At 44.1% G+C, this 27,923-nt stretch overlaps 1 protein-coding gene across 13 annotated transcripts in view; it reads right to left on the bottom strand.

Annotated features, from left to right (window-relative positions):
- LOC143764254 (uncharacterized) overlaps positions 1-27,383 on the bottom strand; it is a 201,317-nt gene extending 173,934 nt beyond the window's left edge. For 3 of the 13 annotated variants that reach the window (XR_013213133.1, XR_013213134.1, XR_013213132.1), the window contains exons 1-2: positions 26,921-27,098; positions 1,851-2,005 (exon numbers count right to left, since the gene is read on the bottom strand). Coding sequence is in view for 2 of the 13 variants with exons in the window: in XM_077249670.1 (XP_077105785.1) it covers positions 1,851-1,957 (107 nt within the window). In the remaining 11 variants the exon portion in view is untranslated. The other 10 variants (XR_013213125.1, XM_077249670.1, XR_013213126.1 and 7 more) reach the window with 9 other exon arrangements.
- Positions 27,384-27,923: the final 540 nt, after the last annotated feature.

The following is a 27,923-nucleotide window of genomic DNA, read 5'->3' as shown; positions in this document are numbered from 1 at the left end:
CGGTAAGTATGAAGGGGGGGTGATCGGATCACGGGGGGGGAACCGGAGCACAGGGGGGGGGGGGGACCGGAGCACAGGGAGGGGGCACCGGAGCACGGGGGCAGCGGACAGGAGGACGGAGGAGCGGACAGAACGAATTAGGGGGGCGGACCGCGCACCGGAGCACTGGGGGGGCGATCGGTGGGGTGGGGTGGGGGCAGATTAGGTTTTCCAGCCATGGCCGATGATATTGCAGCATCGGCCATGGCTGGATTGTAATATTTCACCGTTTTTTTGGGTGAAATATTACAAATCGCTCTGATTGGCTGTTGAAAGTGAAACTGCCAATCAGAGCGATCGTAGCCACGGGGGGGTGAAGCCACCCCCCCTGGGCTGAAGCACCACTCCCCCTGTTCCTGGAGATCGGGTGAAATTGGAGTTAACCCTTTCACCCGATCTGCAGGAGCGCGATCCCTCCATGACGCATACGCTGCGTCACAGGTCGGGAAGGCACCGACTTTCATGACGCAGCGTATGCGTCAAAGGTCGGGAAGGGGTTAAAGGGTACCTGTCACCTCCCCCCAGGCGTTTTTAACTAAAAGAGCCACCTTGTGCAGCAGTAATGCTGCATTCTGACAAGGTGGCTCTTTTAGTTCTGGGTGCTGTAACTGCCGAAATAATCAGTTTTATAATGTGTCCTAAATACCTTGTCTTCAGACAATGAGGCAGGCCTTTCCCCCCTGCTGCAGACACCACACAGCCGTCACTCAAATCTTCTTGGCGGCGCCGCCTCCTCAGCGCTGTTTTGAAAATAGCCGGCGCCTGCGCTCTTTCCTCCTGCCTTGGGCAGGCGCAGTGAGCGCTGCCCGTCTTTCCTCATATGCAGTCTCGGTGACTGCGCCTGTGCGGCCACCCTGCTTGTGAATCCCAGCCCCGCTGTGACTTATGATTTATTCACATTGCGGGGCTGGGATTCACAAGCAGGGCGGCCGTACAGGCGCAGTCACCGAGACTGCATATGAGGAAAGACGGGCAGCGCTCACTGCGCCTGCCCAAGGCAGGAGAAAAGAGCGCAGGCGCCGGCTATTTTCAAAACAGCACTGAGGAGGCGGCGCCCGGCGCCGCCAAGAAGATTTGAGTGACGGCTGTGTGGTGTCTGCAGCAGGGGGGAAAGGCCTGCCTCCTTGTCTGAAGACAAGGTATTTAGGACAAATTATAAAACTGATTATTTCGGCAGTTACAGCACCCAGAACTAAAAGAGCCACCTTGTCAGAATGCAGCATTACTGCTGCACAAGGTGGCTCTTTTTGTTAAAAATGCCTGGGAGGGGGTGGGGTGACAGGTTCCCTTTAATTAAAAACTTCTCTGCTATATACGTGTCAGGCTGTTACTGTGAAATGTGAGGCCAGAGAAGTAACATGAGGACGAGTCAAGTTCAGCGAACAGTATGTTCTTCAAGGTATAATACATGATTGAAATTAAACTATAATACAATTATACATGTAATCTTTGTAGGTTTATTTTACATCTGAATGATTACCAAGACGTCTTCTGACAGCAGCCAATGAGGGAGCTTCTACCACAATCGGTCAGTACCAACCTGGAGTTAGTGCTGGTGTTTTATGACCGTCAAGCGGCTACTTTAATTCTGATTTAGTTCACTGAACCCAATTCTTAAACCATTAGATCACTGGAGTCAAAAGTGGGAAAGTTGTGATTACAAAGCCCACTAAATACAAGACCACACACAGCCAAGTTAATTAAGAAAAAATAAATCAAATGAGTTGTCCAGGACTAACAATGACATATAAGCAGGATAGGACATCACTACGAGTTGGGTGGGGACCTGACACAGCACCCTCACCAATTACCTGATATCTGCTCTGACAGCGGCGAACGTAAAAACGTAAGGAGTGCAACATCCCAGCTCTGCACATGGGCTGTTGGACGCCGGCAAGTACTGCAGCTTATCTTCCATTCACTTGACGTAAGAAGAGGTCACAATAGGTCAGTCCCATCAAAGCTGCTGAAGCGCAAATGCAGAAATAAAAAAAATTAGTTGTCAAAAAGGTGTAAAACCCAGCTCTATCTATTTCATTTGGCATCTAATAACTTAGTAATTTGCATGAGAACATATCATAAGACAGTCTGTTTAGATCAGGGACATCAAACTCAAATACATAGAGGGCCAGAATTAAAAGCTTGGACTATGTCGCGTGACAACCTTAATATTTATTAGAAAAAAAAGTCTACAATTAAGGACGTTTTTCCTGATTATCAAATAGAACAACATTTTTCATATGGAAACTAATTTAACGGGGTTGTCCTACAAAACAAAGTACATTTTAATGAATAGATCTGAGAATAAAATGTTGGAATAATATAGGTTATCTAAGAGCAGTAAAAAGCATATGGCTCAATTTAAATATGTAATAAAGGACAAAAAACCTTGAATAGAACAGATAAAGTATGACAAAAACAAAAGTGCCCCCAAACATGGTATGATACCCCCCACAGTGAATTACTCCACACGCATGGTATGATGATACTACTGTACAACCTCCCTCAATGCCCCTCGACATAGAATGGTCACCACCCATTAACCCCTTCCGACATGAGCCGCACATGTACTGCTCTGCGGGACTTGCGCTCTCTCCAAAAGCAGTACTGTACAGTGACACGATCGCTTGGCCTCAAGCTGAGCACCACGACGATTGTGTGCGGGTGTCAGTTCTGTGTTAGAGCTGACACCCCGCAGCAATGCCCACAATCGGTGCTAGCACCGATCACGGGTATTTAACCCCTCCGATGCCACTGTCAGTAGTGCTGTCAGTAGAACTCATTCCCTGCGTGCTTCCATCAGGACAACGCAATGCAATCACGTTGTCCTGATGGTTTCCATGGAGACCCCCGACCCCAAGGTGGCCGTGGGGTCCTTCAGGGAAGGTGGTTACCCAATGCCTTCAGAGAGCAGGACCTGAGATGCCTCCTTCCCTGCCTGTCAGTCGCTGCTTCGATGTTCTGCATTGCAGATGCATTGATCTGCGATCTGATGTAGTACAATGATGGGACAATCTGAAAAAGTACAAAAAAAAAAAATTATTAAAATAAGTGTTAAAATATTTTTTACAAAATCCTCAAAGGGAAAAAAAAATTAAATATTGTTCCAATAAATATATTTATATAAATAAATAAAAAAAAAAAAAAAGTACACATATATAGTATCTCCAGTAACGACCCGCTCTATAAAACTGTCCCACTAGTTAACCCTTTCAATAAACACTGTAAAAAAATAAATAAAAAACGAGGCAAAAAACAATGCTTTATAATCATACCAACCAAAAAGTGGAATAACACGTGATCAAAAAGGCGAATGTAAATAAACATGGTACTGCTGAAAACGTCATCTTGTCCCGCAAAAAACAAGCCGTCATAAAGCTCCATCAGCATAAAAATAAAAACGTTATAGCTCACAAAATAAAATGATGCAAAAATAATTATTTTTTCTATAAAATACCTTTTATTGTGTAAAAGCGCCAAAACATAAAGAAATATATCATTGGGTATCGCTGTAATCGCACTGACCCGAAGAATAAAGTTGCTTTACCAATTTTACCACAAGTAGAACGGTATAAAAAAAGCCAATACCTGATTTGCTGATTTTTGTTCATTCTGTCTCCCAAAAATCGGAATAGAAAGCAATCAAAAAAGTCAAATGCCCAAAAATGATGCCAATAAAAACGTCAGCTCGTCCCACAAAAAACAAGCCATAACATGACTCTGTGGGCCGAAATATGTAAAAATAATAGCTCTCAAAATGTGGTGATGCAAAAACTTGTCGCAATACAAAGCGTCTTTTAGGGTATGTGCACACTTCAGGATTTCTTCAGGAATTTTTGCGTTTTTTTTGCGGATTTCCCTGATAAAAACGCTACAATACCGCATTAAAAACGCATAGATTATGCATCCTATCATTTAGAATGCATTCCGCATTTTTTGTGCAAATGTTGCTTTTTTTTTCCGCAAAAAAACGCATTCCGGAAAAAGAAGCAACATGCTCATTATTTTTGCAGATTTTTTGCGGATTTCCAATGAAATTGGAGTGTCAGGAAAAAAAACGCAAAAAAAAAAGCGTAAAAAACGCGCAAAAAAAAAAAAACGCATGCGGATTTCTGGCAAAAATGTCCGGATTTTGTCAGGAAAATTTCTGCAAGAAATCCTGACGTGTGCACATACCCTTAGTGTGTGACAGCAGCCAAACATAAAAAACAAGATATAAATCTGGTATCGCTGTAATCACACTGACCCACAGAATAAAGTCACCTAATCACTTATACCACAAGAGGAACGGCGTAAAAAATAAATGAAACCAATTCTTCACATGCTGTTGTTTTTTTCATTCTGTCTCCCAAAGATTGTAGTTAGGCTCGGCGCACATTTCTCTGCGCAGAGCGCTTACACCGTGAGTTTTCCGTGTAAATCTCTGAAATGCGTGATTCAGATGGTACCTCTGGCAGAAGATTCCCTATTATGAGGCAGATGGAGGCACTGTGAACGTCATAGGACCTATGATCCGGCGGAGTCTGTCTTTTTAAGATTGCATAAAAGTGCCATCGGCCACAGTTTTGTGCACTTCTGAAAAAAGGACACAGCTGAACAGAGGCCAGACGGAGTCCAGAGTAAATCTGCTGCCTCATTATAGTGAATGGATCCATCTGTGGTTTTATCTGTCACGTCACTCAGCGATGTAGATGGAAACCACAATGTAAGTGCTCAGCATAGAGCCCCGGATAAATGTTATGAGAAATGTTCCCAATAAAAGGTTCAAATCAATCCCCAAAAAAGCAAGCCCCTACTCAGGTCTGTCATTTGTTAACGGAAATATAGGGGCTTCCACGTTACCGGTAGCAGAAAGGCTCAGGAAAAGCAAAATGGCTTCTCGCTCCCCAAAAGAAATTCAGAAAATTCTCCACTCCCAAATCCAAATGTCTCCTCTCCCTTCTGAGCCCCAGTGTGCCTAAACCACATTTAGCACCCACATGTTTGCATTTCTGTAGTGATGAGAGCCCGCCTAACCTACAGATGCGTGTCTCCAGAAGCATGAACTTTGCATAACGTACGACTGCAATGTACTGGTCACTACAACGGCAGTTTGCAACATCCACTCAGCAACTTTCACTGCTGCTGGTTTCTGAAAAACATCCATGGAGTTAAAATCGTCACTACATCTGTAGATAAATTCCCAAAGGAGTATCATTTCCAAAATGGGGTCACTTGAAGGGGGATTCTGCTTTTCTAGCATTAGGGGCTCTGTATATGGAGTCCGCATACTATTCTAAGAAAATCTGCACTCCAGGAGGCAAATAGCACTCCGCCCTCCGTATAGCTAAGCAGTACTGTACAGCCACATATGGGATATTTCTACATTCAGCAGAAATTGTGGAACAAATTTTGGTGCCATTTTTACCTTTTTCCCAGTATGAAAATATTAAATTTGGGGCTAACAATTTTGGTGGTAAAAATGTACATTACTTTTAATTCACTGCCCAATGGTATAAAATTCTGTGACACACCTGTGGCAACAATATAATCACTGCACCCCTAGATGAATTCATTAAGAGCTTTAGTTTGTAAAATGGGGTCACTTATGGGGGGGGGGCGGAATTTCTGCTGTTCTGGCACCTCAGGGGCTCTGCCAATGTGACATGGCACCCTCAAACCAGTGCAGCAAAATCTGCACTGTAATATGGCGCTACTTCCCTTCTGAGCTTTGCACTGTGCCTCAAAAGTAGTTTTCGAGCATATATGGGGTATCGGTGAACTCAGGAGAAATTGCAAAACAATTTTTGGGGTCCATTTTCTACTGTTACCCTTGTGAAAATACAAAATTTGGAGCTTAAGATTTTGCAGGAAAAATGTGATTTTTTTTATTTTCATGGGTTAACATTTTAAACTTCTGTGAAGCGCCTGGGGGCTTAATGTGTTCAATACACATCTAGATAAGCTCCTTGGGGGGTCTAGTTTCCATAATGGGGTCACTTGTTGGGAGTTTCCACTGTTTAGGCACATCAGGGGCTCTCAAAACACGACATGGCATCCGCTAATCATTCCAGTAAATTTTACATTCAAAAAGTGAAATGGCGCTCCTTCCCGTCCAAGCCCTGCCGTGCGCCCAAACAGTGGTTTTCCTCCACATATTGGGTATCTACACATTCAGGAGAAATTGCACAACAAATTGTACAGAGCAATTTCTCCTTTTACCGTTATGAAAATTCAAAATTTGAACATAAAGGATTTTTTGGGGAAAAAAATAGATTTTTTTTATATTTTCACTGCTCTACACTATAAACTTCTGTGAAGCACCTGGGGGATCAAGGTTTTAATACACATCTAGCATCTAGATAAGTTCCCAAAGGGGTCTAGTTTCCAAAATGGTGTCACTTGTTGGGGGTTTCCACTGTTTAGGCACATCATGCGCTCTCCAAACATGACATAGCGCCCGCTAAATAGGCCAGCAAATTTTACATTCAAGAAATGAAATGGTATCGGTATGCTCAGGAAAAATTGCACGACAAATTGTATTGTCCATTTTCTCCTGTTACCCTTGTGACAGTAAAAAAAAATTCTAATTTCTAAAGGAAATTTTTTATGAAAAAAAAAAAAGTTTATTTTTTCCTTCTAAATTCCAAAAATTCCTGTGTAGCACCTAAAGGGTTAATAAACTTCTTGAATGTGGTTTTCAGTTACTTGAGGGGTGCAGTTTTTAGAATGGTGTCACTTTTGAAGTGACTTTGAGGGGCCTATATGACGGAAAAAAAACAAATATCAGGTGGTCCCTAAAAATGGTTTTGCAAATTTTGTTGTAAAAATGAGAAATCGCTGGTCAACTTTTATCCCTTATAACTTTCCAACAAAAAAATAATGTTTCAAAAAAATGTGCTGATGTAAAGCAGACATGTGGGAAATGTTATTTATTAACTATATGGTGTGATATGACTCTCTGATTTAAGGGCATAAAAATTAAAAATAAAATAAAAATAAACGCAAGTCATATCAAAGAAATGTTACCACTATCATGAAGTATGATACGTCACGAGAAAACATTGTCAGAATCAGTGGGATCCATTGAAGCATTCCAGAGTTATAACCTCAAAGTGACAGTGGTCAGAAATGTAAAAATCGGCCTGGTCAGGAAGGTGAAAACAGGCTTTGGGGAGAGAGGTTTAGTATGATTCTTCAACTGCAATTCCCACACAGCCCTCCATACAGTATAATTTCCCAAAAATTGCTACATACAGTATAATGGGCACCACACACGGTGCTCCCTACATTATAATGGGTACCACACAGTGCTCCCTACAGTAAAATGGGCACCACACAGTGCACCCTACAGTATAATGGGCACCGCACAGTGCACCCTACAGTATAATGGGCACCGCACAGTGCTCCCTACAGTATAATGGGCACCGCACAGTGCTCCCTACAGTATAATGGACACTGCAAGGTGCTCCCTACAGTATAATGGGCACCACAAAGTGCTTCCTACAGTATAATTGGCACCACATACAGAGCTTCGTACAGTATGAGGGCCCTGCATTGCTCCATACAGTATAATGGGCACCACACACAGTGCTCCATACAGTATAACCAAGGCCCTGCATTGCCCTCCATACAGTATAATGGACACACCACACACAGCGCTCCATACAGTATAATGTACACACCACACACAGCGCTCCATACAGTATATTGGACACACCACACACAGGGTTCCCTACAGTATAATGGGCACACCACACACAGGGCTCCATACAGTATAATGTGCACACCACACACAGCGCTCCATACAGTATAATGGGCACACCACACACAGCGCTCCATACAGTATATTGGACACACCACACACAGTGCTCCATACAGTATAATGTGCACACCACACACAGTGCTCCATATAGTATAATGTGCACACCACACAGTGCTCCATACAGTATAATGTACACACCACACACAGTGCTCCATACAGTATAATGTGCACACCACACACAGTGCTCCATACAGTATAATGTGCACACCACACACAGTGCTCCATACAGTATAATGTGCACACCACACACAGTGCTTCATACAGTATAATGTGCACACCACACACAGTGCTCCATACAGTATAATGTGCACACCAAACAGTGCTCCATAGGGTCATTCCATGGTAGCTTACGTTACAACACAATACAGTAACTTATGTTACCTTACCTTACGATAAGTTTAATCCAATGGATGGTAACATTGTAACGTAAGTTACCATCAGCTTAGTAACGAAAGTTACTATACTGTGCGGTAACTTAAGTTATCTATATTTCTTGTAATAAAAACTGTTGATTTTAACTTGAGAGGTTAAAATAATTTTTTTAAGTTGCTGGGACTTATGGTGTTTGAATACAATAAAAATAGTGCTTCTCCCCTGTTTACCAGAACAGAAAATTTGGCAGACTTATGAAGGACAATTGCCTTTCCTTTTTTTTGTAACGTAAGTTACCAAGTAATAACACTATAATTTATATTTAATTTTATTGTTGAAAAATCAAACTGTGTGGAAATCTATTGAGAATAGTTTAATGTACAATATACATTCACTCCTTTTTGTGCCTGCCTTCAAAGAACAGTCTGTAGCCAGTCTTTGGCTTGTGAATGTAAAGTAAGTTACCATGGAATGACCCCATACAGTATAATGGGCACACCACACACAGTGCTCCATACAGTATAATGGACACACCACACACAGCGCTCCATACAGTATATTGGGCACACCACACACAGCGCTCCATACAGTATATTGGGCACACCACACACAGTGCTCAATACAGTATATTGGACACACCACACACACTGCTCCATACAGTATATTGGACACACCACAAACAGTGCTCCATACAGTATAATGGGCACACCACACGCAGTGCTCCATACAGTATAATGTGCACACCACAGTGCTCCATAAAGTATATTGGACACACCACACACAGTGCTCCATACAGTATAATGTGCACACCACACAGTGCTCCATAAAGTATATTGGACACACCACACACAGTGCTCCATACAGTATAATGGGCACACCATACACAGCGCTCCATACAGTATATTGGACACACCACACACAGTGCTCCATACAGTATAATGGGCACACCACACAAAGCGCTCCATACAGTATATTGGACACACCACACACAGTGCTCCATAAAGTATATTGGACACACCACACACAATGCTCCATAAAGTATATTGGACACACCACACACAGTGCTTCATACAGTATAATGGGCACACCACACACAGCGCTCCATACAGTATATTAGACACACCACACACAGTGCTCCATACAGTATAATGGGCACACCACACACAGCGCTCCATACAGTATATTGGACACACCACACACAGTGCTCCATAAAGTATATTGGACACACCACACACAATGCTCCATAAAGTATATTGGACACAGCACACACAGTGCTTCATACAGTACATTGGACACACCACACACAGTGCTTCATACAGTACATTGGATACACCACACACAGTGCTTCATACAGTATATTGGACACACCACACACAGTGCTCCATAAAGTATATTGGACACACCACACACAGCGCTCCATACAGTATAATGGGCACACCACACAGTGCTCCACAGGGTCATTCCATGGTAGCTTACGTTACAACACAATATAGTAACTTATGTTACCTTACAATAAGTTTAATCCAATGGATGGTAACATTGTAACGTAAGTTACCATCAGCTTAGTAACGATAGTTACTATACTGTGCAGTAACTTAAGTTATCTATATTTCTTGTAATAAAAACTGTTGATTTTAACTTGAGAGGGTAAAATAATTTTTTAAAGTTGCTGGGACTATGGTGTTTGAATACAATAAAAATAGTGCTTCTCCCCTGTTTACCAGAACAGAAAATTTGGCAGACTTATGAAGGACAATTGCCTTTCCTTTTTTTTTGTAACGTAAGTTACCAAGTAATAACAATGTAATTTATATTTAATTTTATTGTTGAAAAATCAAACTGTGTGGAAATCTATTGAGAATAGTTTAATGTACAATATACATTCACTACTTTTTGTGCCTGCCTTCAAAGAACAGTCTGTAGCCAGTCTTTGGCTTGAGAATGTAGCGTAAGTTACCATGGAATGACCCCATACAGTATAATAAGCACACCACACACAGTGCTCCATACAGTATATTGGGCACACCACACACAGTGCTCCATACAGTATAATGGGCACACCACACACAGTGCTCCATACAGTATAATGGGCACACCACACACAGTGCTCCATACAGTTTAATGGGCACACCACACGCAGTGCTCCATACAGTATAATGGGCACACCACACGCAGTGCTCCATACAGTATAATGTGCACACCATACACAGCGCTCCATACAGTATATTGGGCACACCACACACAGTGCTCCATACAGTATAATGGGCACACCACACACAGTGCTCCATACAGTATAATGGGCACACCACACACAGTGCTCCATACAGTATAATGGGCACACCACACACAGTGCTCCATACAGTATAATGGGCACACCACACACAGTGCTCCATACAGTATAATGGGCACACCACACACAGTGCTCCATACAGTATAATGGGCACACCACACACAGTGCTCCATACAGTTTAATGGGCACACCACACGCAGTGCTCCATACAGTATAATGGGCACACCACACGCAGTGCTCCATACAGTATAATGTGCACACCACACAGTGCTCCATAAAGTATATTGGACACACCACACACAGTGCTCCATAAAGTATATTGGACACACCACACACAGTGCTCCATACAGTATATTGGACACACCACACACAGTGCTCCATACAGTATAATGGGCACACCACACACAGCGCTCCATACAGTATAATGGGCACACCACACACAGCGCTCCATACAGTATATTGGACACACCACACACAGTGCTCCATACAGTATAATGTGCACACCACACAGTGCTCCATAAAGTATATTGGACACACCACACACAGTGCTCCATAAAGTATATTGAACACACCACATGCAGTGCTCCATAAAGTATATTGAACACACCACATGCAGTGCTCCATAAAGTATATTGAACACACCACACGCAGTGCTCCATAAAGTATATTGAACGCACCACACAGTGCTCCATACAGTATACTGCGCACCACATAGTGCTCCATGCAGTATAATGGACACCACACACAATGCTCCATACAGCATAATGGGTACCAAAAAAAAAGATAAAATAAAATACCTCTGCCTGTCCCAATCTCATCATTGTGTCTTTAAATCTTCTGCATATCTTGGCACATCGGGCACGTTGTAATGACGTCATCACACCCGCTACACTGATACGTCAGACAGAAAATGATGGGAGAAGAATCGTCAGCCGAAGCTCCCTCCTCCATCATTACTTTCAACTTTATCGATGTCGATCTAGTTGAACGGGTGATGCTGGGCCAAATATACTCGGGGAACACACCCAGTGTTGTGGGCCAAATATACACTGTGTTCCAAATTATTATGCAAATTGGATTTAAGTGTGATAAAGATTTAATTGTTTTGTTTTTCAAATAAACTCATGGATGGTATTGTGTCTCAGGGCTCAATGGATCACTGAAATCAATCTTAAACACATGGGATAATTAGTTTTTCAGGTGATTCTAATTAAAGGAAAACTTCTTAAAAATGATGTTCCACATTATTAAGCAGGTCACAGTTTTCAAGTACGGTAACATGGGAAAGAAAAAGGATCTCTCTGCTGCTGAAAAGCATCAAATAGTGCAATGCCTTGGTGAAGGGATGAAAACATTAGAAATTTCCTGAAAACTTAAGCGTGATCATCGTACTGTTAAGAGATTTGTGGCTGTATCTGAGCACAGATGTGTTTGTGCTGATAAAGGCATAATGAGGAAGATTTCTGTCAGGCAAGTTCATCAGATTAAGAGAGCAGCTGCTAAAAAGCCATTACAAAGCAGCAAACAGATATTTGAAGCTGCTGGTGCCTCTGGAGTCCCTGGAACCTCAAGGTGTAGGCTCCTTCAAAGGCTTGCTGTGGTGCATAAACCTACCATTCGGCCACCCTTAAACAGTGTTCACAAGCAGAAATGGTTGTATTGGGCCCAGACATACATGAAGACTAATTTCCAAACATTCTTGTTTACTGATGAGTGTTGAGCAACCCTGGATGGTCCAGATGGATGGAGTAGTGGATGGTTGGTGTATGGTCACCATGTCCCAACAAGGCTGCGACGTCAGCAAGGAGGTGGAGGAGTCATGTTTTGGGCCGGAATCATGGGGAAACAGCTGGTAGGGCCCTTTAAGGTTCCTGAAGGGTGAAAATGACCTCTGCAAAGTATATAGAGTATATAGAGACTGACAACTTTCTTCCAAGGCATAAAAAGCAGAAACGTGCCTTGAGGAGCAAAATCATCTTCATGCTGACAATGCCCCATCTCATGCTGCAAAGAATACCTCTGAGTCATTGGCTGCTATGGGCATAAAAGGAGATAAACTCATGGTGTGGCCACCATCTTCCCCTGACCTCAACCCTATAGAGAACCTTTGGAGTATCATCAAGCAAAAGATCTATGAGGGTGGGAGGCAGTTCACATCAAAACAGCAGCTCTGGGAGGCTATTCTGACTTCATGCATAGAAATACAAGCAGAATCTCTCCAAAAACTCACAATTTCAATGGATGCAAGAATTGTGAAGGTGATATCAAAGAAGGGTTCCTATATGAACATGTAACTTGGCCTGTTAGGATGTTTTGGAGTTAAATAGCTTTTTGTTCAGTGAATGTGACCTCCTAATGCTGCAAATTCCACAAATGAGCATTTTCAGTTCTTTAAAACATATCAAATGTTTAGAAATTCTACTGTGCCTAATAATTTGGAACAGTGCATTTTAAGTTTTTATTCATTTTGGAGATTATACTGTCATCATTGAGAGGTTTCTTCAATAAAATTTGATGTATACTCTAACGGGTGATGACTTTTATTAGACTGACTGTCATTTGCACCGACCATTTAGGTAAATCAGAGAAAAATATCATTTGCATAATAATTTTGAACATAGTGTATGCATCCTGTGGGACAGATTTGGCCTGCGGGACAGAGTTTGACATATGTGATCTAGATGCTGAGCCTTGTAGTTCTTTGATAGCTAGAGAGCAACTCTTAATTAAAGTAAAACTGCACTTTCACAAAGCATTTGGCAAATCATAAAGATGTCAGACATTCCGTGGTTTGGGGTTTTGTTTTACGCACCCAAAGACCTGAATGTGCAAGAAAGTGGTGCACACTGTGCTTTTATTTTTCTCACAGTCTGAACATTAACCCCTTAAGCCCCGATGGTGGTTTGCACGTTAATGACCGGGCCAATTTTTACAATTCTGACTACTGTCCCTTTATGAGGCTATAACTCTGGAACGCTTCAACGGATCTTGGCGATTCTGACATTGTTTTCTCGTGACATATTGTACTTCATGATAGTGGTAAAGTTTATTTGATATAACTTGCGTTTATTTGTGAAAAAAAATGGAAATTTGGTGAAAATTTTGAAAATTTCGCAATTTTCCAACTTTGAATTTTTATGCCCTTAAATCACAGAGATATGTCACGCAAAATACTTAATAAGTAACATTTCCCACATGTCTACTTTACATCAGCACAATTTTGGAACCAAAATTTTTTTTTGTTAGGGAGTTATAAGGGTTAAAAGTTGACCAGCAGTTTCTCATTTTTACACCACCATTTTTTTTTAGGGACCACATCTCATTTGAAGTCATTTTGAGGGGTCTATATGATAGAAAATAACCAAGTGTGACACCATTCTAAAAACTGCACCCCTCAAGGTGCTCAAAACCACATTCAAGAAGTTTATTAACCCTTCAGGTGTTTCACAGGAATTTTTGGAATGTTTAAATAAAAATGAAAAATATTTAGAATTGAGAGTCCTCAGTGGTTGATACCTTTTAATGGCTAACTGAAAAGATGGTAACAAATTGCAAGCTTTCGAGACTACATACGTCTCTTCATCAGGCAAAGACTAAAACAAATTCTGAAGAATCACATATTTATGCACAACATAGTATAGAAGAAAAAAGAAAAAAAAAAAAGGGAGGGGGGAAAAAAACCATGGATAAGCCAGGTGACATGAAGCAGAATTACCATGGGTGATAAACAGTTACGTCCATAAATATTGGGCCAATTCTTAGATAAGGATTGTTTTATTGTCCTGTGATTAGGGTCTGGTTCTGTTGTGATGACCCCACATGGTCTGATGGGCAAGTTCATTAGTTGATGTAAAAAGACATAAATCCGTGTGACACATTCATTCCTGCATTTAGAGTGTCAAAGGTCGTCATCAGTTTATATTCCCAGACTCTCCTGTCTTTCTGCGATTTGAAGTTACCCTTTAATACAAGTAATTTCATGTCCATAATGTTATGATTTGGGAGACAGAAATGTATTGCCACATGTATATCCATTCTTTTTTCTCTTATTTTATGGCGATGAGAGTTCATCCTTGTTCTCAGTTTCTGCCCTGTCTCCCCTACATACAGACCCCCAGTTGGACATTTAGTACAAATGATTAGGTACACCACATTAGAAGTGACGCAGCTGAATGTACCTGGTATCTTGTAGTCCTGATGTGAATTGGGGATCTTTATCTTGAAATAAAAATGAACATTTAACTTTTTTTCACACAAAATTTATTTCAGCTCCAATTTGTCTTATTTTTACCAAGGGTAACAGGAGAAAATGGACCCCAAAAGTTGTTGTACAATTTGTCCTGAGTACGCTGATACCCCATATGTGGGGGTAAACCACTGTTTGGGCGCATGGCAGAGCTCGGAAGGAAAGGAGCACCATTTTACTTTTCAATGCAAAATTGACTGGAATTGAGATGGGATGCCATGATGGGTTTGGAGAGCCCCTGATGTGCGTAAACATTGAAACCCCCCACAAGTGACACCATTTTGGAAAGTAGACCCCCTAAGGAACTTATCTAGATGTGTGGTGAGCACTTTGACCCAACAAGTGCTTCACAGAAGTTTATAATGCAGAGCCGTAAAAATAAAAAATCATATTTTTTCACAAAAATGATCTTTTCGCCCCCAATTTTTTATTTTCCCAAGGGTAGCAGGATAAATTGGATCCCAAAAGTTGTTGTGCAATTTGTCCTGAGTACGCTGATACCCCATATGTGGGGGTAAACGACTGTTTGGGCGCATGGCAGAGCTCAGAAGGGAAGGAGCGCCGTTTGACTTTTCAATGCAAAATTGACTGGAATTGAGATGGGACACCATGTCGCATTTGGAGAGCCCCTGATGTGCCTAAACATTAAAACCCCCCACAAGTGACACCATTTTGGAAAGTAGACCCCCTAAGGAACTTTTCTAGATGTGTTTTGAGAGCTTTAAACCCCCAAGTGTTTCACTACAGTTTTTAACGCAGAGCCGTGAAAATAAAAATTATTATTTTTTTTTTTTTCACAAAAATGATTTATTAGCCCCCAGTTTTGCATTTTCCCAAGGGTAACAGGAGAAATTGGACCCCAAAAGTTGTTGTCCAATTTGTCCGGAGTACGCTGATACCCTGTATGTGGGGGGGAACCACTGTTTGGGCGCATGGCAGAGCTCGGAAGGGAAGGAGCGCCATTTGGAATGCAGACTTAGATGGATTGGTCTGCAGGCATCACGTTGCATTTGCAGAGCCCCTGATGTACCCAAACAGTACAAACCCCCAAGTGACCCCATATTGGAAACTAGACCTCCCAAGGAACTTATCTAGATATGTTGTGAGAACTTTGAACCCCCAAGTGTTTCACTACAGTTTACAACGCAGAGCCGTGAAAATAAAAAAAACTTTTTTTTCCCCACAAAAATGATTTTTAGTCCCCCAAATTTTTATTTTCCCAAGCATAACAAGAGAACTTGGACCCCAAAAGTTGTTGTCCAATTTGTCCCGAGTACGCTAAAACCCCATATGTTGGGTGTTGTGGATTCTGTTTGTGGGCTCCCTCTGGTGGTTACTGCTGGTACTGGGTGACTTTGGTGGGTTGCGGCCTTTGGTTTCCACCTGTCCATCAGAGGCTGGGTGTTTCCTATTTTACCTGGCCTTTCTGTCATTCCCTTGCCGGCTATCAATGTATTCAGATGTGCTCTGTTTGGTTCCTGCCTACCTGCTCCCAGATCTTTCAGGATAAGCTAAGTGCTGATTTTCAGTTGTTTGGTTTTTTTGTCCAGCTTGCTTATTATGTCTCTATGCTAGCTGGTAGCTCTAGTGGACTGAGGTTCTCCCCATGTGCCATGAGTTGGCACATGGGTTCTTGTAATCTCAGGATGGTTTTTTGATTAGGGTTTTTTGCTGACCGCTCAGACCCCTTTTGTATTGTTCTGCTTTCTAGTTTACAGCGGGCCTCAATTTGCTGAACCTATATATATCATCTCTATGTGTGTGCCTTCCTCTCATTTCACCGTCAATACATGTGGGGGGCAACTATACCTTTTGGGGTTCATTCCTCTGGAGGCAAGCGAGGTCTTATTTTCTCTGCAGTACTAGTTAGCTCTTAGGCTGATGCGTGGCGTCTAGAACCAACGTAGGCACGCTCCCTGGCTATCTCTAGTTGCGTTTGTCAGGCGTAGGGCAGCGGTCAGCCCAGGTTCCATCACCCTAGAGCTCGTCCGATATTTTGTACTACTTTGCTTGTCCCTTGCTATCCCTAGCCATTGGGATTCATGACAGTATAGCCGGCCCACAAAGTGTTAATTGTTTGGGCTGAAGCAGGAGAAAAAGAAGTGTTTAAGGGAAATTTTTTTTTTTTCCTTCAGAGTTTTGCTGCCTAGCCCTTAATTGCTGTTTAGCTGCTTCTTACCTCCTCTTAACCCTTGAATGGCTCTGATATTAGCTGTTTAACATGGATGTCCAGAGTTTGGCTTCCAGCCTGAGTAATCTCGCGGCAAAAGTTCAAAACATACAGGATTTTGTTGTTCACACTCCCATGTCTGAACCTAGAATTCCTATTCCAGAGTTCTTTTCTGGAGATAGATCTACCTTCCTGAATTTCAGGAACAATTGTAAGTTGTTTCTTTCTTTAAAATCTCGCTCCTCTGGAGACCCTGCTCAACAGGTCAAGATTGTAATATCTTTCCTGCGGGGCGACCCTCAGAATTGGGCATTTGCATTGGCACCAGGGGATCCTGCATTGCTCAATGTGGATGCGTTTTTTCTGGCATTGGGATTGCTCTATGAGGAACCCAACCTGGAGATTCAGGCTGAAAAGGCTTTATTAGCCCTCTCTCAGGGGCATGATGAAGCGGAAATATATTGTCAAAAATTTCGGAAATGGTCGGTGCTTACTCAGTGGAATGAGTGCGCCCTGGCTGCTAACTTCAGAAATGGTCTTTCCGAGGCCATTAAGGATATTATGGTGGGGTTCCCTACGCCTACAGGTCTGAATGAGTCGATGGCTATGGCCATTCAGATTCATCGGCGTTTATGGGAGCGCAAACCCGTGCACCAGTTGGCGGTGTCTTCTGAACAGGCACCAGAGACTATGCAATGTGATAGAATTCAGTCCAAAAGTGAACAGCAAAATTATAGGCGGAAAAATGGATTGTGTTTTTATTGTGGTGATTCAGCTCATGTTATATCAGCATGCTCTAAACGCACAAAAAGGGTTGATAAATCTTTTGCCATTGGTACTCTGCAGCCTAAGTTCATTTTGTCTGTGACTCTGATTTTTTCACTGTCTTCCATTTCCGTCGATGCCTATGTGGATTCAGGCGCTGCCCTGAGTCTTATGGATTGGTCATTTGCTAAACGCTGCGGTTTTAGTCTGGAGCCTCTGGAAGTTCCTATCCCTCTGAAGGGAATTGACTCTACACCATTGGCTATGAATAAGCCGCAGTATTGGACACAAGTGACCATGCGCATGACTCCCGTTCATCAGGAGGTGATTCGCTTCCTTGTACTGTATAATTTACATGATGTACTAGTGCTTGGTCTGCCATGGTTACAAACTCATAATCCTGTCCTGGACTGGAAAACAATGTCTGTGTTAAGCTGGGGATGTCAGGGGGTTCATGATTATGCACCTCCGATTTCAATCGCTTCATCTACTCCTTCTGAGATCCCTGCGTTTTTGTCTGACTATAGGGATGTTTTTGAGGAGCCTAAGCTCAATTCGCTCCCTCCTCTTTGAGATTGTGACTGTGCTATAGAATTGATTCCTGGCAGTAAGTTCCCTAAGGGTCGTTTATTTAATCTGTCACTGCCAGAGCATACTGCTATGCGGAATTATATTAAGGAGTCCTTGGAAAAGGGACATATTCGTCCATCTTCGTCCCCTCTGGGAGCAGGTTTTTTTTTCGTGGCAAAAAAAGATGGTTCCCTGAGGCCTTGTATAGATTATCGCCTTCTGAATAAGATTACAGTCAAATATCAGTATCCACTGCCATTATTGACTGATTTGTTTGCTCGCATTAAGGGGGCTAGGTGGTTCACTAAGATAGATCTTCGCGGTGCGTATAATCTGGTGCGGATAAAACAGGGTGACGAGTGGAAAACCGCATTTAATACGCCTGAGGGCCATTTTGAGTATTTGGTAATGCCTTTTGGACTCTCCAATGCTCCGTCAGTCTTTCAGTCCTTTATGCACAATATTTTCCGTGAATATCTGGATAAGTTTATGATTGTGTATTTGGATGATATTTTGGTGTTTTCTGATGACTGGGAGTCTCATGTTCTACAGGTCAGGAAGGTGTTTCAGGTTCTGCGGGCCAATTCTCTGTTTGTGAAGGGCTCAAAGTGTCTCTTCGGAGTCCAGAAGATTTCTTTTTTGGGGTACATTTTTTCTCCTTCTACTATTGAGATGGATCCCGTCAAGGTTCAGGCGATTTGTGACTGGACACAACCTACATCTGTTAAGAGCCTTCAGAAGTTCTTGGGGTTTGCTAATTTTTATCGTCGGTTCATTGCTAATTTTTCCAGTATTGTTAAACCTTTGACTGATTTGACTAAAAAGGGTGCTGATGTTGCTGATTGGTCTCCTGCGGCCGTGGAGGCCTTTCGGGAACTTAAGCGCCGGTTTTCTTCTGCTCCTGTGTTGTGTCAACCAGATGTTTCACTTCCTTTTCAGGTTGAGGTTGATGCTTCCGAGATTGGAGCGGGGGCGGTTTTGTCACAGAGAAGTTCTAATGGCTCGGTGATGAAGCCATGTGCATTCTTCTCTAGAAAATTCTCGCCCGCCGAGCGCAATTATGATGTGGGTAATCGGGAGCTTTTGGCCATGAAGTGGGCATTTGAGGAGTGGCGTCATTGGCTTGAGGGTGCTAAACATCGTGTGGTGGTCTTGACTGATCACAAGAATCTCATTTACCTTGAGTCTGCCAGGCGTTTGAATCCTAGACAGGCTCGTTGGTCGTTGTTTTTTTCTCGTTTCAATTTCGTGGTTTCATACCTGCCAGGTTCAAAGAATGTGAAGGCAGATGCTCTTTCCAGGAGTTTTGTGCCTGACTCTCCTGGAGACTCTGGGCCGACTGGTATCCTTAGGGATGGGGTAATATTGTCCGCCGTATCCCCAGACTTGCGACGTGCATTGCAGGAGTTTCAGGTGGATAAACCGGATCGTTGTCCACCAGAAAAACTGTTTGTTCCGGATGATTGGACCAGTAGAGTCATCTCCGAGGTCCATTCTTCTGTGTTGGCTGGTCATCCTGGAATATTTGGTACTAGAGACTTGGTGGCCAGGTCTTTTTGGTGGCCTTCCTTGTCTAGGGATGTGCGTACCTTTGTGCAGTCTTGTGAAGTGTGTGCTCGAGCTAAGCCTTGCTGTTCTCGGGCCAGTGGGTTGTTGTTATCCTTGCCCATCCCGAAGAGGCCTTGGATGCACATTTCCATGGAGTTTATTTCTGATCTCCCGGTTTCACAGAAAATGTCCGTTATCTGGGTGGTGTGTGACCGCTTTTCTAAGATGGTTCATTTGGTGCCCTTGCCTAAGTTGCCTTCCTCCTCTGAGTTGGTCCCTTTATTTTTTCAGAACGTGGTTCGTTTGCATGGGATTCCGGAGAATATCGTTTCTGACAGGGGATCCCAGTTTGTGTCTAGATTTTGGCGGACGTTTTGTGCCAAGATGGGCATTGATTTGTCTTTCTCGTCTGCATTCCATCCTCAGACGAATGGCCAGACGGAGCGAACTAATCAGACCTTGGAAACTTATTTGAGGTGTTTTGTTTCTGCTGATCAAGATGACTGGGTTGCTTTTTTGCCGCTGGCCGAATTTGCTCTTAATAATCGGGCTAGTTCTGCCACGTTGGTCTCTCCTTTTTTTTGTAATTCGGGGTTTCATCCTCGTTTTTCCTCTGGTCAGGTGGAGTCTTCGGATTGTCCTGGAGTGGACGTGGTGGTGGACAGGCTACATCAGATTTGGAATCAGGTGGTGGACAATTTGAAGTTATCTCAGGAGAAGACTCAGCAGTTTGCTAATCGCCGTCGCCGCGTGGGTCCCCGACTTCTTGTTGGGGATTTGGTGTGGTTGTCTTCTCGTTTTGTCCCTATGAAGGTCTCTTCTCCTAAGTTCAAGCCTCGGTTCATCGGTCCTTATAGGATCTCGGAGATTCTTAACCCTGTATCTTTTCGTTTGGATCTCCCAGCATCGTTTGCTATTCATAATGTGTTCCATCGGTCGTTGTTGCGGAGGTATGAGGTGCCCGTTGTTCCTTCGGTTGAGCCTCCTGCTCCGGTGCTGGTGGAGGGAGAATTGGAGTATGTTGTTGAGAAGATCTTGGATTCTCGTGTTTCCAGACGCAAACTCCAGTATTTGGTTAAGTGGAAGGGTTATGGTCAGGAGGATAATTCCTGGGTGGTCGCCTCCGATGTTCATGCGACTGATTTGGTCCGCGCCTTCCATAGAGCTCACCCTGATCGCCCTGGGGGTTCTCGTGAGGGTTCGGTGACCCCTCCTCAAGGGGGGGGTACTGTTGTGGATTCTGTTTGTGGGCTCCCTCTGGTGGTTACTGCTGGTACTGGGTGACTTTGGTGGGTTGCGGCCTTTGGTTTCCACCTGTCCATCAGAGGCTGGGTGTTTCCTATTTTACCTGGCCTTTCTGTCATTCCCTTGCCGGCTATCAATGTATTCAGATGTGCTCTGTTTGGTTCCTGCCTACCTGCTCCCAGATCTTTCAGGATAAGCTAAGTGCTGATTTTCAGTTGTTTGGTTTTTTGTCCAGCTTGCTTATTATGTCTCTATGCTAGCTGGTAGCTCTAGTGGACTGAGGTTCTCCCCATGTGCCATGAGTTGGCACATGGGTTCTTGTAATCTCAGGATGGTTTTTTGATTAGGGTTTTTTGCTGACCGCTCAGACCCCTTTTGTATCGTTCTGCTTTCTAGTTTACAGCGGGCCTCAATTTGCTGAACCTATATATATCATCTCTATGTGTGTGCCTTCCTCTCATTTCACCGTCAATACATGTGGGGGGCAACTATACCTTTTGGGGTTCATTCCTCTGGAGGCAAGCGAGGTCTTATTTTCTCTGCAGTACTAGTTAGCTCTTAGGCTGGTGCGTGGCGTCTAGAACCAACGTAGGCACGCTCCCTGGCTATCTCTAGTTGCGTTTGTCAGGCGTAGGGCAGCGGTCAGCCCAGGTTCCATCACCCTAGAGCTCGTCCGATATTTTGTACTACTTTGCTTGTCCCTTGCTATCCCTAGCCATTGGGATTCATGACAGTTGGGGTAAACCCCTGTTTGGGCGCACGGGAGAGCTCGGAAGGGAAGGAGCACTGTTTTACTTTTTCAACGCAGAATTGGCTGGAATTGAGATCGGACGCCATGTCGCATTTGGAGAGCCCCTGATGTGCCAGAATAGTGGAAACTCCCCAATTCTACCTGAAACCCTAATCCAAACACACCCCTAATCCCAACGGTAACCCTAACCACACCCCTAACCCTAATCCCAACCGTAAATGTAATACAAACCCTAACTTTAGCCCCAACCTTAACCCTAACTTTAGCCCCAACCCTAACCCTAACTTTAGCTCCAACCCTAGCCCTAACCCTAACTTTAGCTCCAACCCCAGCCCTAACCCTAATCGGAAAACAGAAATAAATACATTTTTTTAATTTTATTATTTTTCCCTAACTAAGGGGGTGATGAAGGGGGGTTTGATTTACTTTTATAGCGTTTTTTTATATCGGATTTTTATGATTGGCAGCTGTCACACACTAAAAGACGCTTTTTATAGCAAAAAAGTTTTTGCGTCTCCACATTTTGAGACCTATAATTTTTCCATATTTTGGTCCACAGAGTCATGTGAGGTCTTGTTTTTTACGGGACGAGCTGACGTTTTTATTGGTAACATTTTCGGGCACATGACATTTTTTGATCGCTTTTTATTCCGATTTTTGTGAGGTAGAATGACCAAAAACCAGCTATTCATGAATTTCTTTTTTTTTGGGGGGGGCGTTTATACCGTTCCACGTTTGGTAAAATTGATAAAGCAGTTTTATTCATCGTGTCAGTACGTTTACAGTGATATCTCATTTATATCATTTTTTTGTGTTCTGGCGCCTTTATACGATAAAAGCTATTTTATAGAAAAAATAATTATTTTGGCATCGCTTTATTCTGAGGACTATAACTTTTTTATTTTTTTGCTTATGATGCTGTATGGCGGCTTGTTTTTTTGCGGGACAAGACGTTTTCAGCGGTACCATGGTTATTTATATCCATCTTTTTGATCGCGTGGTATTCCACTTTTTGTTCAGCGGTATGATAATAAAGCGTTGTTTTTTGGCTCGGTTTTTTTTCTTTCTTACGGTGTTCACTGAAGGGGTTAACTAGTGGGACAGTTTTATAGGTTGGGTCGTTACGGACGCAGCGATACTAAATATGTGTACTTTTATTTTTTTTTTTTTATTTATTTAGATAAAGAAATGTATTTATGGGAATAACATATTTTTTTTCTTTATTTAGGAATTTTTTCTTTTTTTTACACATGTGGAATTTTTTTTTTACTTTGTCCCGGGGGGAGGGGGGAGACATCACAGATCGCTGATCTGACAGTTTGCACAGCACTCTGTCAGATCAGCGATCTGACTGACAGGGCTGCAGGCTTACCAGCGCCTGCTGTGGACCCGGAAGTACTCCCTGCAATACCCGGATGCAGCCCCGCGGCCATTTTGGATCCGGGGACTGCAGGGAGGAGACGCTCGGTACAAGGTGAGTACATCGCCTTGTACCGATCGTCTCAGGGAAGCACGCAGGGAGCCCCCTACCTGCGCGATGCTTCCCTGTACCGCCGGTACACTGCGATCATGCTTGATCGCAGTGTGCCGGGGGTTAGTGTGCCGGGGGCGGTCTGTGACCGCTCCTGGCACACAGTGCCGGATGTCAGCTGCGATAGTCAGCTGACACCCGGCCGCGCTCCCCCCGTGAGCACGGCCGATCGCATATGACGTACTATCCCGTCATAGGGAATTAAGTCCTAGGTCACCTTGACGGGATAGTACGTCATACGGGATTAAACAAGTCATCCATCTGAATCACACTATTGAATAAAAAGGGTCAGTTTACTGTTCGATTAAATATTGGACCACACACGTCCGATTCATACTCGTCCACATGAACACTAAAGGTACCTTCACACGAAACGACTTTGTAACGATATCGCTAGCGATCCGTGACGTTGCAGCGTCCTCGCTAGCGATATCGTTTAGTTTGACATGCAGCAGCGATCAGGATCCTGCTGTGATGTCGCTGGTCGCTGAATAAAGTCCAGAACTTTATTTGGTCGTCCGATCGCCGTGTATCCTTGTGTTTGAAAGCAAAAGCAACGATACCAGCGATGTTTTACACTGGTAACCAGGGTAAACATCGGGTTACCAAGCGCAGGGCCGCGCTTAGTAACCCGATGTTTACCCTGGTTACCAGCGTAAAAGTAAAAAAAAACAAACAGTACATACTCACCTGCGCGTCCCCTTCCTGACACTTACTGAGCGCCGGCCCTAAAGTGAAAGTGAAAGCACAGCGGTGACGTCACCGCTCTGCTGTTAGGGCCGGAGCTCAGTCAGTGTCAGGAAGCAGACACTGGGGGACGCGCAGGTGAGTATGTACTGTTTGTTTTTTTTACTTTTACGCTGGTAACCAGGGTAAACATCGGGTTACTAAGCGCGGCCCTGCGCTTAGCAACCCGATGTTTACCCTGGTTACCCGGGGACCTCGGCATCGTTGGTCGCTGGAGAGTGGTCTGTGTGACAGCTCCCCAGCGATCAAACAGCGACGCTGCAGCGATCGGCATCGTTGTCGCTATCGCTGCAGCGTCGCTTCGTGTGAAGGTACCTTAAGAATCCCAGCGGTCAGGCCACGGCAATGAGCACGCCCCATCAGCAAGAGGTGGTGTTATGTATTCTTTTTTTTAAAGGAAATAATCTTTTCTTAAAAACATCAGAACATCTACAAGTCCTGATACAATAGCGCCCTGTGTGTACTTAAAGGGAGTTATCTGTGAAATAAAGAAAAGTAATACATTAAAAAATAGGACACTTTTATCCTAGTTAGAGCGGAGCAGCAGATCACAATCCTGATCACCACTGTGCATATGAACTGCAGCTCCATTCCAGCAGAGATAAAGTGCTATGTTAGGGATAAAAACGCACCATTCTGCCAATCTGTGTGGGTCTCAGCAGTCAGATACCTTATTTTAATTGGACAACCAATTTAAAGGGAACCGGTCACAAGGTTTTTTTTCATATCAAGTAGGGCCAGCACCTGTACGCCCTTATATACAGCATTCTGGAATGCTGTATACATGTCCTCAATGCGCTGTGCCTAACAGAAACAAAGACCTATCATACTCATTTATGGTACGGTACGGTCTGATAGGAGTCACTTCTTCATCCAACACTCCCTTTCTTCTTGCGATCGCCATCCTCCTCCTTACATCATATGAATGACGTGTCCTGCATCATCCACACAGCGTCCTCCATCGCGCTCCTGCAAAGTACTGTAATGAGCATGCGCAAGGGATATGGCAAAAAGATGGGCACATGTGCACTGCAATACTTTGCTTGGCCCTCGGCAGGGCAGATAGAAGAGCGCTTGGGCAGGAGTGTGATGGAGGACACTGTGGATGATGTAGAACGTGTCATACACATGAAGCAAGGAAGAAGACGGCGATCGCGAGAGGAGGCGTCGGAAGAAGAACAGCGCCACCCATCAGTCTGGACCGTTCTGACTAAGTATAATAAGGTCTCTCTGTGTTATGCAGAGCACATTGGAGACTTATATACACCACTCTAGCATGCTGCATATAAAGGCGTACAGGTGCTGGCCCTATTTTATCTGGAAAAACCTAATGACAGGTTCCCTTTAAATTAAAATTGCAGTAACAGTACCAACCTGGAAGCAGATATCACAAAGTCATTTTTATTGCACAATGAATACTAATATAAAATACGAAAACAAATACAATTCCCAAAAAACAATACTAATTAACTATTTCCATACCGCCATCAGACTATAAATGTTCAGGCGGGCTGCATTTTACTCTGTGGGGAAGTTCTAAAACATCATTACAGAGTAAGAAGCTGCACAAGAATGTGTGGTCACAGGAGTGGGGAGTCGGACAGGTGGATCCACATAAAGGAAGGCAGAGAGGGTTTATTTCCATTTCTGTCTTCTGGATAGCTGCATATACCGCGCTGAACTAAGGCTACGTTCACATTTGCGTTGTGCGCCGCTGCGTCGGCGACGCAACGCACAACGCAAACAAAAACGCAACAAAACGCACGCTAAAACGCTGCGTTTTGCGACGCATGCGTCCTTTTTCGCCGAAAGTTGGACGCAAAAAAAATGCAACTTGCTGCGTTCTCTGCGCCCAACGCTTGAGGTAAAAAAAACGCATGCGTCGCAAAACGCAGCGCAACGCATGTCCATGCGCCCCCATGTTAAATATAGGGACGCATGACGCATGCGGCGACGCTGCGGTGCCGAACGCTAATGTGAACGTAGACTTAGTGTGTATACCGGATAGGAACAGCTGATAGAATTTTCTCCGCAGGACTAAGCGATCATGTGATCCCATACACTGCCCACATACACTATCCCATCCTTTACCCCCACACTCGTTACCCCCCATGCACCCCGAACATTACCCCCCCACACGCACCCCGTACGCTACCCCCCATACGCATCCCATCCATTACCCTCCCATCCATTACCCTCCCATACGCACCCCGTCCATTACCCTCCCATACGCACCCCGTCCATTACCCTCCCATACGCACCCCGTCCATTACCCTCCCATACGCACCCCGTCCATTACCCTCCCATACGCACCCCGTCCATTACCCGCCATACGAACCCCGACAACACCCCAATCATTACCCCTCATACACACCCCATCCATTACCCCCATACGCACCCCATTACCCCCCATACGCACCCCGTCCATTACCCTCCCATACGCACCCCGTCCATTACCCTCCCATACGCACCCCGTCCATTACCCTCCCATACGCACCCCGTCCATTACCCGCCATATGAACCCCGTCCACACCCCATTCATTACCCCCCATATGCACCCCGTCCATTACCCCCATACACACCCCATCCATTAGCCCCATAAGCACCCCCATTCATTACCCCCCATACGCACCCCGTCCATTACACAAACACTTTATATTAAGGACATTACACTTTATTATGGACACTTACATGTCAGTGCATTTTCTTATTTAGTACATGTTTGTCTCATCCCCTCATTAGCATACAAGACTGTATATTGCCCTAGCAGACCTCACTGGAGAACCCTGGAGAAGCGAGGGAAGGACAGTGGACACACCGCCGAGAAACACGCTGCATTTACCTCAGCTTATAGGAACATCCGGGAGAATATTGGAGGCCGTCACCGCCCCACCATTACTCGCCTGATGTTCCCGCGCTTCTTTTCCTCAGAACACGCCGAAGCCTCAGTCTCAGCGGAGCCCAGTCCGTGCTGTGGTCTGTCACTGGCTGACAGATCAACCAATCAGACGCGGCAACAGAGAGCGTCCTGCGAGGCTGCTGCCCATTGGCTCTGTGGCATCGGGTGGGCAGAGATGCGACCAATCATACCCAAGAAGATGAAACATGGTTGCTGGGTCGACTTTACCCAAGTGTTCACATATCTGTAGTAACCTATGGCAAGTGCGCATGCCTGGTTGCTAAGGGCAACACAACCCTAGTGCAAGGTTCATAGGCAACTGACAAGGGTAAAAAGAAACCTGTTGCCCATAGCAACCGATCAGCATCCATTCCGCCCTAATAACTAAAGAGGGGCTCTAAATGGTTGCTATGGGCAACTAGGCTTAGTTTAACAATTGTAACCCAACTTGTTAATCTGTTTTTAAAGGGATTGCTCTACAGAGACTTTCCTGGGGGAGCGGTCCAAATAGAGCAATTATTCGCCTCCATCTACAAGTCAGAATGGAGAGTTGTCCCCCCACATTTCCAACTCTTTAAAGGGATGTAAAGTGTCACCTTCTTGAGCGCACCAGGTGTCCATAGGTGGAACAACCCCTTTAAACAGAACACGTCCATCATCCTACATTTTGCCCCTAAGCCCATGCCAACATGACTCCTGGAGACAGTGGCCCGCCCACGTGACTCTTCATGGCCTGTAATAACATATACGGGCTTGTGAGACGTCAATCACAGCATCAGGGGGAGAAAACATGACTCCTGGGGACAGTGGCCCGCCCACATGACTCTTCATAGTCTGTAATAATATGATCGGGCTTGTGAGACGTCATTCACAGCAGCAGGGGGAGAAACCATGACTCCTGGGGACATCAGGCCCGTCCATATGACTCTTCATGGCTTTTAATAAT

The sequence above is a fragment of the Ranitomeya variabilis genome, chromosome 4 (genome assembly GCF_051348905.1).
Source record: "Ranitomeya variabilis isolate aRanVar5 chromosome 4, aRanVar5.hap1, whole genome shotgun sequence".
Taxonomy (NCBI): domain Eukaryota; kingdom Metazoa; phylum Chordata; class Amphibia; order Anura; family Dendrobatidae; genus Ranitomeya; species Ranitomeya variabilis.
Note: the sequence above shows the minus strand (reverse complement) of the source record. Positions and strands in the feature narration are given on the sequence as shown.